The sequence below is a fragment of the Genypterus blacodes genome, unplaced genomic scaffold (genome assembly GCF_046128005.1).
Source record: "Genypterus blacodes isolate CSIRO-AG114 ecotype Tasmania unplaced genomic scaffold, CSIRO-AGI_Gbla_v1 ptg000063l_1, whole genome shotgun sequence".
Taxonomy (NCBI): domain Eukaryota; kingdom Metazoa; phylum Chordata; class Actinopteri; order Ophidiiformes; family Ophidiidae; genus Genypterus; species Genypterus blacodes.
Genome location: NW_027466875.1, coordinates 1,137,353 through 1,148,684, shown reverse-complemented (window position 1 = coordinate 1,148,684; position 11,332 = coordinate 1,137,353). Strand labels below are relative to the sequence as shown.

At 45.0% G+C, this 11,332-nt stretch overlaps 1 protein-coding gene across 2 annotated transcripts in view; it reads right to left on the bottom strand.

The window, feature by feature from the left end:
* Nucleotides 1-1,860: 1,860 nt before the first annotated feature.
* Nucleotides 1,861-11,332, bottom strand: part of dnah5 (dynein, axonemal, heavy chain 5) — a 28,805-nt gene continuing 19,333 nt past the window's right edge. For both annotated transcript variants that reach the window (XM_076154825.1, XM_076154824.1), the window contains exons 58-87: nucleotides 11,183-11,313; nucleotides 10,864-11,017; nucleotides 10,508-10,775; nucleotides 10,254-10,377; nucleotides 9,858-9,965; nucleotides 9,652-9,766; nucleotides 9,380-9,556; nucleotides 9,076-9,279; nucleotides 8,816-8,995; nucleotides 8,504-8,641; nucleotides 8,188-8,323; nucleotides 7,904-8,085; nucleotides 7,677-7,811; nucleotides 7,288-7,443; nucleotides 7,005-7,187; nucleotides 6,660-6,764; nucleotides 6,307-6,445; nucleotides 6,048-6,162; nucleotides 5,748-5,938; nucleotides 5,388-5,509; nucleotides 5,080-5,229; nucleotides 4,746-4,991; nucleotides 4,420-4,639; nucleotides 4,086-4,291; nucleotides 3,777-3,980; nucleotides 3,409-3,624; nucleotides 3,025-3,237; nucleotides 2,778-2,930; nucleotides 2,430-2,661; nucleotides 1,861-2,145 (exon numbers count right to left, since the gene is read on the bottom strand). In XM_076154825.1, coding sequence (XP_076010940.1) covers nucleotides 1,994-2,145; nucleotides 2,430-2,661; nucleotides 2,778-2,930; nucleotides 3,025-3,237; nucleotides 3,409-3,624; nucleotides 3,777-3,980; nucleotides 4,086-4,291; nucleotides 4,420-4,639; nucleotides 4,746-4,991; nucleotides 5,080-5,229; nucleotides 5,388-5,509; nucleotides 5,748-5,938; nucleotides 6,048-6,162; nucleotides 6,307-6,445; nucleotides 6,660-6,764; nucleotides 7,005-7,187; nucleotides 7,288-7,443; nucleotides 7,677-7,811; nucleotides 7,904-8,085; nucleotides 8,188-8,323; nucleotides 8,504-8,641; nucleotides 8,816-8,995; nucleotides 9,076-9,279; nucleotides 9,380-9,556; nucleotides 9,652-9,766; nucleotides 9,858-9,965; nucleotides 10,254-10,377; nucleotides 10,508-10,775; nucleotides 10,864-11,017; nucleotides 11,183-11,313 — 5,055 coding nt within the window. In that variant the 3' untranslated portion in view covers nucleotides 1,861-1,993. The remainder of the gene's footprint in view (nucleotides 2,146-2,429; nucleotides 2,662-2,777; nucleotides 2,931-3,024; nucleotides 3,238-3,408; nucleotides 3,625-3,776; nucleotides 3,981-4,085; nucleotides 4,292-4,419; nucleotides 4,640-4,745; nucleotides 4,992-5,079; nucleotides 5,230-5,387; nucleotides 5,510-5,747; nucleotides 5,939-6,047; nucleotides 6,163-6,306; nucleotides 6,446-6,659; nucleotides 6,765-7,004; nucleotides 7,188-7,287; nucleotides 7,444-7,676; nucleotides 7,812-7,903; nucleotides 8,086-8,187; nucleotides 8,324-8,503; nucleotides 8,642-8,815; nucleotides 8,996-9,075; nucleotides 9,280-9,379; nucleotides 9,557-9,651; nucleotides 9,767-9,857; nucleotides 9,966-10,253; nucleotides 10,378-10,507; nucleotides 10,776-10,863; nucleotides 11,018-11,182; nucleotides 11,314-11,332) is intronic.

Genomic DNA, 11,332 nt, shown 5'->3' with positions numbered 1-11,332 from the left:
CAATAGTGGTTGTTGCATGTTTCTGGTGACTGCATCTGGCCAAACCGTACCTGATGTCATGAGACACATTTACCTGATTTCTTTCAAAATTAGAAAGAATTTGAGAAGAAGAAGACAATAATATTGTAAAATGCTGTCTTGCAATGCTAAAAAAACATTTAAAAATGTTCAGTCTATGAATCAGATCAGCGCCGAACATGAATGTGTTCTTCTCTTGGTGATGCCTCAGCCGTCCACCAAAGCTCAGCTACACAGAGCAGAACATAATGAGCAAATTGACAAAACAACAGATGCTGGTAAAACATCCTTTCTGATTATTATCAAACTACAACAGCCATCCTCCTGCTATAGTATAAACTGATCAATTATAAAGCAGCCTTTTTGCATAAAATGTAGACTTAAACAAAGGAATAATTGTCAGTGAAGTATTAATCATTAGCAGTCCAGACGTTTTTTAATAAGTTATATTTCTCTCTAAATAATCTCTCAAAGTATTGGGCACTAAAATATGTACTTTGGGTTTTGTTTTGTGCCCTGATATGCAAAACCTGCAGCCTCTTTCTCATACCAAATCTAGAATTAAGAAACTAAGCAACATTCTTAAATCTGTCTCAGTCAGTTTCAATCTTCAAATTCAGTCAGTTATTAATTTATCACACATATTAGCTGCTTCATCACAAAGGATCTCTGAGATTCCGCCGCGCAAATGTTCCAGTTATTGGCTCCAACAGGCCTCAATAAAACTGAGCTGATTTTCTCACATAGAAAGCTCACACACACACACCTTAACACACCTTTGTGTCTTTAAAAAACACATTCAGCCACCCTGAAAAAGCAGAGATGTGTTTACCTCACAGCTCCTGTGTCCTCAGTGTGAAGCTGCAGTGAGTTGGTCCTCCTCACACACACTGATCAGATCAGATTGACAGATTTACTCCTCCACAGGTTGGCCTCTTCTTCAGTCGCTCCCTCTTTTCTCTCCTCCTCTTCATCTATCCCTCCTTTCTTGGGTGACCACACCTCTTTTTCCCTCTAACACGCCTCTTTGTGACACAAACACTGACATAAACTAACTGGCCGGATTATTTCTTTGAGGTAGAAAACTGTGTGTTTGACTCTTTGAGCTTAATGAACACACACACACTAGTTTTAGTCATAGTAAGTCATTAAACTAGTTAAAACTGCTTGGTCATTTAATTCACTTACAACCTGCTGCTCACTCAGTCTGATCATTCATGCAGCATGTACAGGAACATGTCTCTAAAGCCTGAGCTCTCTAAACTGAGGGTTCATTGAAGAGCTGCTACACTATGTTGGCTATGCAATTTCCCGAATTATCTATACAACATGTGTGTGTATGTGTATTACTGTGACGCTTGCTTTGACGTCTCTTGTTTGTGTAGAGACACGATCCACATTTAGAGCAGTCCAGAGGAAGGATGAAAGCCTGACTGAGACAAACTCAAACACACGACACACACCACTGACGCAACCTGGGTGAGTCATCTTTATTGTTTAATGAGTTCTGTCTTGTCAATCCCCTTAACGTGTGAATTAGGCCTGAGGAAGCGGGCAGAGACTAACAGCTTTACAGCTCAGGGCGAAGGACACGAGAGACGCTCCAGCTTTTCTCTCAGTACTGAGCCAAGTGACCCAGACGCCACAGTTTGGCTTCTTTGACTCAGGCCTCTTCCTCACATCCTGGCCTACTTACAATAATGTTCATTGCCCTCTAGTGGTACAAGTAAGAACAACACTACATGGAACTCAAAGCACTCAGAGCTCATACTTCCTCCAAATTCAAATCTGATCTTCTATCTTGTCCCATTGTTTTAAATATAACAGATGTCGTGGCAGATAGAATAAGAAATGTTTATTAATTACAACATACCAAAAACAATCTTATAAACATAACAGTTGATCTTTTTTAGGTTTTTACAGGGAACCGTTCCGAATGTGTTTGATTATTTATTTTTTTCATTTCAGAGAACGTTCATTTGACATCACAGAGGAGCGCCACGCCGCGGAGGATCCAATGCTCTGGTGTGTGTGAAGTCTTCAGGTCTACAGCTGTGATGTAGTTCAGGTCCGTCCTGACTGGCTTCTTGTAGATGGGGCAGGAGTAGAGGCGTGGATCCTTCACACCTGCAACAGAGAGAAGAAGAGGAAAGGTAAAATAATTGTAATTGTTATCAGTGTGTGGATCACTGGGAGATAAAATCACTGGAAACCACTGAGATCATTCAAAGTTTGAAATTGTGGTGAGCTACAAACCTGACCTTCATGTTCTCACAAGAGTTCAAACACAGAGAACCAAAGCTACTCAAACGTTTTCAGGGGATTTTTAATTTTGGCTTTTTATTTGGCAATTATTTCGACTCACGGGAAGTAACCCTTTCCTGCGTCACACCCACCCTGCAGCCACTCACCGTTATTCTCAGCATACATCCTGATGACGGGCATCATCTCAAAGAGGACTTTGGGTTTGGAGTCGATGATTTTGCAGTTGCGGCGGTCCCAGCTGGCCCCCTCCAGGTAGAGCCCATACACATACACTCCCTCTGCTGGGGGCTGGGTGATGTCATCCTTCATCCACTTGGTGACCTCGTTACATAGCACCATACGATCCAGGGCCCAGCCCTTGTTGGCCCGTGTGATCTCCTATAAGAGCAAGGGACAAATAAACAGGTTACAGCTGTGACATTGGCAATATTAAACAATTATTTTCGACCAACTTAACATAGCACTTAGGACTGGTTGAATGCAGTCATGTGTACCTGTCTCATGGCTGTCAGAAAGCCCTGTGGGTTGAAGAATCCCGTCATCCAGAAGCAGTTGGGCCTCCCTTCATAGATCCATGCCTGGTACTGCCGGTTCCGCTCAAGCAGCTCTGTGAACCAGAACCCCAGGGTGCTAGAGGCCCAAGATGCCTGGAAAACCAACGAAAAATATTAAATTTGCACATAAAACCCAGACTTAATTAGCCCGAAGTATCGCTAAAATGATACAATGCTCCGAACCAACCTTCTTCCAGCGTTCAGGAATGCGTGCGTCGTACATGCAGTCAAGAGCGTCCCGCAGGTTCTCACTCATGATGATTGTCCCGTCAATAGCCAACTTGAGGTCCGTCAGGGTGTTTCGGACCAAAACGATAACCTTCTGCATCCGGTCGATCTCCTGACGCAGGAAGATGTTCATGGGTTGGAGTGGACCCATCTTCCGGAGACGTTCTCTCACCTGGTTTGCAAAGTATTTGGTTAGAGCGGGAACTGATTAAAAGATTGATTTCTGTGGATGGAGTGGACCTGCTTAACCATGTCAGGGTGGATAAGCATGAAGAAACAGAGCAAAAAGGACGAGACGTGTTTTACTTTGACTCTAAATTGAGTTTCAATCTACGTTGCTTACTTCAAAAGGCATGTAGTCGGGGGGAAGTTTCTCCAGCATATCATCTGCCAGTCTGGACACCACAGCCTCTCTGGTCTCCCCACCACCAGAGGCGCTGTCTTTAGGCTGAATACTTAAGATGGTGTCCAGCACGTCCTTAGCCAGTTTGCTCTCATAAGTGATGTCTGCGTTAGGATGGAGGCCAAACACCTCTGGAGTGTCATAGGATGGCAGACCCTGTAACAACAAAAGCAAGATAAGTTGTTGGAATGGAGTCTGATCCATTTTAAAATGTAACTCATTTCAAAACACAGACCACACCAATTATTTTGTTAATCCAGTGAAATTTGAATCCGTATCATCAGGGCTTTCAAACCATAATGACTGACCTGGATGTATGTCAGGTACTGGTCCACGTTGGAGCATTTGGGAACACTGTAGCCCTTATAGAAGCTGAAGTCAGGTTCAAACATCTCCTCGCTGAACCAGACCTTGGCGAAGGTGTTGAGGAGGCGCTTGTCATAGTCATCAGTCACACGGCCCCCATACTGGATCTCTCCGATCATGTAACAGACTGTGTTCCATGACACACCCTGAGGAGATGAGAAATGATGACAGCAAGATGATGATCATGTATGTAGCAATGTATGCATATGATATTTTGACATATCTATATTTTGATATAGATCTTTTCCTACCTTTTTAATATCCATGTCATCAAAGTGGTTCTGAACAAACTGGACAGTGGCATTGAAGTCGGCCTGATTGAACTCGTATGGGATGTTCCATCCCAGAGGGCCGTACTTCCTCCTCTCCTGTACGGTGCTGTGGAGGAAGGCTACAGCATACAGCATGGGCTTCCACTGAGCCATGTTACTGACTTCCAAAAGGTCCTGGTTTATACCTGGAGGAGAAATGTACCAGTAAAGTGTTTAGCAGAGTCGATCTTTGGCACCAGGCTGTTTCTGGAGGACACAAATAGAAGACAAACTGCTCAGCCAAACGTAACTACACTCTAATGAATTGTCCCACCTCCATAGGTCCTCTTTAGGCCGGCCTTGAGGCCTCGTGGTGGCTCACTGGTGAACTTGATTGACATCTGCAGTAGGGTGATGGGGAAATGCCTGTGGACCTCCGTGGTCATCCAGAGTCGGAAGCTGTCGTGGACAAAGTCTGTCTCCGTCACCGTGTCCATGAGCTCGTCCATGAAGTTCAAACCCAGGTGGCAGTTCTGGAGCAAAGCCCAGCCACCCTGAGGGCAAAAATGATCAAAGAGAGAAACAAAACATCTTATAAGCTTTGAAAGAGTTTGAAGTTATAGACCAAAGCTGCAATAACCTCACACTGCACTGACTCACATTAGCCATGGTCTGCTGCAAAAGCTTGCGGGCGTGGACTTCCTGTCCTTGTCCCATGGAGACATACCGGGTTTCAATCCTGTGCCTCTTCCCCAGTGCAATGATAGAGTCAGTTGGATCTGATCCCATTGAGAGGAAGCAGATGAGGGGTGTGCGGGGCTGTGACTCCTCCCAGGTCTTCTCCAAGTCAAGCACCACACCTTCAGAGTACTTCTCCCCCATTGCATCCTTGATGTATTTACGGGCCTGCAGAAAAGGAGGATGATGAATACATTTTAGATACTGCAACATTGTGACCGCACATTGACTCTTGATGAGACATGTCCTCTCTAACCTGTGCAATTGTCCTGTCAGGACACCAGCTGCGGATGAGCAGTAAGCGTCTAAAACAGTCCAGAACCTGGTCATAGGAGTTTGGCAGCGCCTCCTCCTCTGGGGCCTCCTTATCAAACCAGGACTTCCAAGCCTTCTCATGACGACTGATCTAAGAGAACAGCATTCACAGCTCAGCTTCACATCATCATCAGCAAAACATGGAGGATCAGAAAGATGATCAACTGTAGTCACAACTAAAGAAAGACATTATGTCATGTGTGTGCGTGTGTCTGGCTGTGTGTCTGGGTGTGTGTGTGTGTGTTGTACCTGGTCCAATATGTTAGAAAACTGCCACAGTTTGCCGAGTTCAACTAGATTGAGCCAGGTCATGTCAAGGATCCATTTAGCTGGCTTTGGTGGGCAAGCCTTCAGGTCCAGAGATGCACCTCCTGCATGATGAACATAAACACTCACTGACCCAGAAAACCAAAGTGTCTCCAGAAGGAATTTAGGTGCATGTTTCAGGACATTTGGAGTTGATTGGTGGGTTGTGGGTTAGAGCTAGTTTTGTTGTTGGGCTAGAGGTCTGAAACTCGGCCCAGTGCCCCTCTAGGCCCCCTGAAACATATGTGAGCTGGTTTGGAGTCTGTATCTCACTTCATTAAAGATGTAGGTTTGGTGTCTTACCCTTAATAAGAGTAAGGAACTCTTCGTGTTTGACCCTGTTACTCTGCATGTCGATCTTCAGCGTCAACAGCAACGTGAAGAGGAACTTGTGCTCTTCGTACATGCCTCGAGCTGCATACTTATACACCTCAAAGGTCATGAACTCTATGATGCTGGCGATGCGTTTGGCGGTGATTGGGTTTTTGGAGGATCTGTTCAGGTGGAATTACATAGCAGCTGTTAGGGCTAAGATGTAGTTGATGAGCAAAAGGAATCATAACAGAACAGACATTAGAAATGTCACGTCAAAGGTGATCTCACCTGGACAGAGAAAGGTCAAAAAGTCCCAGAAACTGTCTCAGGGACGTCTGGTACATGACATTGACCATACTCATTTCTGTGATCAGGAAGTACAGGATGCTGCCCCTGGTGGCCACTGAAAGCAAAGGCAAAGGTAATTAGTATAGTATGTTTGCATTGTAGGCACATCAGTACTGACACCATGGCTTCCATTTTTATGAATGAACATTCAACAGCATGATGTAATCACATCCTGTAACAAAACTTTTTTTTTCATTACCCGGTCGATACTCCTCTCTAGCAATGTTGATCTTAATCTCGGTGTCGGCAGCAATCTCTAGTTTCTGAGTGACTTCTTCTGCTGTTCTTTTGGTGTTATCAAGGACGACAATCAGACTCTCATCCTCCACCAGTGAACCCTGCACACACACATTATATATACAGTACATATAGAAGTCAGAATTATTCTTCTATTGTGCATACATATTTGAACACCAGGATTCAGTTCATTGCTTGCAAATGTACAGATTAGCTGTTAGATGACCCTGATCAAGTTATTTACAGTTTCACACAATATTAACCACTTGTGAACATTTCTGTATATATTTGTATGTATACAGCATGACTCCTTGCCTGAGTGCTGGTCAGTCTGTAGAGCAGGTTGTCTTCTAATTCTTTCATCTTTCTTTTGTTAGATGTCACATCTTCCAAAAGGTCTGTCCTCTCTCTCTCCAGTTCCTTGGGTCCAAACACACACAAACACATTGTTCAGTTTAGGCTAAAAGAACATACAAACATTAAACAAGACAAATGTGAATTCTCAGAGCACTATTAGAGATAACAGTTTCGAAATATCTTGCTTTGTATCATAAATGCCCATAGAAACGCTAAACTAAATGAAAGACTGAATTTCATCTTGGGTATTATTTCCCTGTAGTGCTCATGATGTGACCGTGGAGGCGCCGTTTCTTCCTCCACCTGTTTCTCAGTGAGGATGACTCTGCCCAGCAGCTGATCCTCCAGGCCTCTCATGGTGACAGTGAAGTCGATGATGGAAGTGCGGGCGCTGATCTCGGGGGTGTAGGCTGGGTTAGGCAGCTTGGTGGTCACGTACAGCCTGAAGCCCTTCATCACATCCACTTCTTTGTCACCTAGTTTCACCTGCAAGACGGAGGAAGGAGGCAGCATCTTTAATCTTCTATCAAAACAAGGTAAACATTTAGACACAGGAGGTCTTAGGAGGTAGATTGTGGCACATTACCTTGTAAGTTGTGCCGGTCTTAATGAAGTTTTTATCCAAGATGTTGTCAAGAGCAGGATCCAACTCCTCTCCTACATCCTCGATCAGTAGGGGGCGCCCCAGAGATAAACTATCCTCCAGATGGTTCTTGAAGTATTTATGGTTCAGGGAAGTGATCTGAGGGCACAAAAGGGAATCAGTAGTTAAAGATAGACAGTTTTATTTAATCATTATTCAACTGCTATTCAAGAAATGAACGAAGGAATCAGCGACCGGCTACATCAGCTTTCATTAAGTAACACAGGTTGTGTATGTGCTGTTCCTGTGGCATGAAGTCCTCAGCCCACATTACAGAATAAAGAAGCAGCAAAGTGATGCTTCATATTATGAATCAGGCAAAGATGACAAACCTGCAACTCATTCTTAGCCTCTTTGTTCTTGATCCAGATTTTCCCCTGAGTCTGGGGGTCAATAAGGAGAGGAAAGCGGGCGCCCTTGGTGACAATGATGCCATTCTGAATGGACAGGTCATCATTGGGGAGGCCCTGGTAAAAACAAGACAAATGGATGGTGAGACTCACTCCACCTAAAGCAATCCTGGTGGACATGCTGAGGTTTCTGGTACTGTATCTCTCACCTGTAGGTTCCACTCGCTAATAGTGGACGTATCAATGAGAAGCTCGGTCAGATTGAGGTTGTTGCCGAAAGGTATCTGACGCTGCTTCAACTCCCGCTGCCACGCGCTCAGGAGAAGGTTCCGAAACTCTTGGTTGAAGGGCCCAGCGTAGGAGAGGAACGCTGTGGCGAGAAGGACGTCGCCTGCAACAAGAGACAGACCATGACTGAGCATTCTACAACTGAGTCAAGCAGATCCTCTTTTTGAATGGACAGAATGGCAGTGAACCTTATTTTGAGACTCACCCACGAGGCGTTTAGTCTGGGCAGCAAATTCTTTGCTCTGCTCTGTCCATCTTTCCTTCTCGCCAGCGAGACCACTAATGAGGATGGAGGCTGTTTGCATTTTGCGTCTGCAGCGTTCAGCATCTTCCAAAAGTGTCTGAGAGGGACGACGGGCGCACAGCTCAGTACAGGAAGGTTATCTGTGTATCTGTACACTTAAGCCAAACTCTCAACAGCTCTCATCTGTGATTACTTATGTACTTATGTACTTTATCATACTTTGTCTCTGTCTAAACTGTGTTGTATTTGCATACTGAAGGAGTTTGAAAGAGTTAACCTGTTTCTCCGACATGGCCTTCTCAAACTCAGCCTGTACTACATCCAGCTCTGCCTGTTTGGCATCCAGCTCAGCCTGGGCCTTCTGAAGGTCAACATTGGCTATGGTCAGACGGTTCTCCTGCACTGCCAAGTCAGCCTAGACAGGAAAGCAAACAGATCAGAGAGACAGAGGGACAGATCTGTGAATGATTAGAGACATAGAGAACTTGTGAGTGTGTGCAAGGGTGTGTGTCCATGTATTGACCGCCTGGGTCAGATGACATTAAGTGATAGGGAACCTGTTACCGACATTTCTGCAGCTGCATGTTACCTTTAATGGTAAGACCTCCTTGTTGATGGAGAAGAAGGTGGCCATGGCTTTGGTCCAGGATGCCAGGCCTGCCACATTGCCACACACCCGCTTAGCTGTTTCAATGTTGTAGTCGGGCATGTCAAAATAGGGCTGCAGAAGCTCTACCGTCTCTGCAGTTATATTGTCTTTAGGGAATTGCTGCAAAGGAGCGAGAGTGAGAAAAACATTTACCAAGTTTGATGTTTTTTGAGTACGTTTTTAAGCTTCAGTGTCAGTACCTGCAGGCTGCCTAGGAAGTTTCCCGCTGTCATGAGCTTGAGGGACTCCTGCCAGGAAGGTGTGAGGCATTTCTTCTCCAGGTCGAACTTCACTGGATTCACCCGCCTCTCAAACAGCAGCAGCACACAGTCCATGATCCGCATGATGAGGTGGGGAGGACGGCCAAGAGTTCGTACTGTGGCAATGTCAGATGGCTTGATCGTCTGGATGTTTGATGGTATGGATAGAATACAGATCAATGGTAAAAGTATTCTGGTTCCTCCGATACATGCACACAGAGACATACAGCATAGACAATCATACCAGCAGTGCAGCTTGTGCTTCATCAAGTGCAGGCTGTGCAGCTTCTAACTTCGTCTCAGCAATGGCCTTGTCAGCAGAGATGTGGTCTACAATGGCCTGGGCCTTGTCCTTCACTTTCTGAACCTCCACTTTAACTTGCTCTGCTGCATGAGCTTTCACCACCACCTCCTTCAACACCTGCAGACATAAAGGAAAGACATAGATAAGTAATGACCCAGAGCAATTTCAGCCTTCATGCTTCACAGAAGAACCCTCCCCAGCCTCTAACCTACCATGTCAGCCTTGTCATTAGCAACCTGAAGCTCTTTCTCCTTCTCCTCCAGCTCCTTACTGAGAGCTGCCACTGACTCTGACGCCTCCTTCAGCTTCTGGAGACCAGTGTTCATCCTAGCCAGGAGATAAAAATGACATGAAGATTCCGAAAACCTGTGAAATGTAAAATCTCCATAAAGAAAACAGAATTAGTTTGTCCATTTACCTATTGGCCAGCATTTTGACTTCAGACCTCTTCTCCATGTAGATAGTCTGATAGCCCTGGATGAAGGAGAGGTAGGACTTGGGTGTGACGTGGTTAGAGCGTCGGTATCTGGATTGAAATAAGATCATATTATTACAAAACATTACTAGGGCTTTGAGTTGTAATCAGAAGAAGGTACGTATATCATCAATCTATGTTGCTTTTGTACTTGAACTTACAGTTTCATTGTGAAGACAAAAGTACATAAGGGCCTAATACTGTACGACATTTTTCATATTCAGTGTTTTCGTCTTCTACTAAATACTGTCAGTTGTGATTGCTCTTTACAATCAATAAAAACACATCTGCCTTACAAAACAGAAAGAAGTGTACTGATGAATGGACGATGTGCAGTACCTCTGGAAGTAATCTACACATTTCTCTGCCACACCGTCCTGGAAGGAGCCCATACACTGGACCACCTGTGCTTTGACCTGAGGGGTGCAGTCAATGTCATAGCCAGACAGGAAGTGCTCTGAAACTACAGGACAGGAGAGCGAGAGAGGACAGGAGAGATTCATAGGTATGGATGGAATTGGATATAAAAAACTCATTTGACGTACCACAAAGACTTCAATGTGTGTTGTACTGATTGTGAAATGTTTAAGTACCTGCAACAAGAGCGTCTTTGGGCCAGCGGCTGAACCAGTCCATGGTGCAGCCCGATATGAGCGCAGGAAACTTTAATGCCCGGTTACGGAACTTTTCGCCGACAGGTGAGAAGCACAGGACAACGTGAAGATTCTGTCGGACGCGTGACATAAAGTACTCATACAGGTTTTCATTGGTGAGCGGTCGCTTTGGAAACTCCCGCTTCATCACTGGAATGAGGTCATTGAGGATCTCGTCTATCTCATCACGAGGAAACAAGTTGGACACCTGAGGACAGAAACAGAGTGAAGATCACTCAATAGGTGTTTCTGTGTTTGTGTGTGTGTGTGTGTGTGTTTCAGTGTGCACTCCTGACCTCTCCAGATGATAGGACGTTGTTCATGTACTCGAGGAAGGACTCGTCTTTGATGTCACTATCGGTAAAGATGAAGCTAATGCCTTTGCCTTGCTGACCGGCCGTCCTGTACAAACCCTTCAGGTCGTCCATCAGGTTGGTAGCGTTGTATGAACTGGCAATAAATCAATATTCACATGGGATTTCAGTCAGTGTATACAAGTGTTGCACTGACAAGTGTTGCACCGGCAAAATTGCAAGAAATGATATCACTCAGTATAGGATCAGAAACAGCTGATATATACAGTGCATGTGCGTTCCAAGTGTGTGTGAGTGTTACCGTGTCAGTGTGATCTGGAAGATCTTGTATCCAGCAATGAACGAGGCCAGTCTGGTCAGGCTCTGTTTGCCTGAGCCCCCCACGCCCACCAGCAAGGCATTACCTCTGGGAGTTCGGATTATCCTTGAAATCTACACACACACACACACT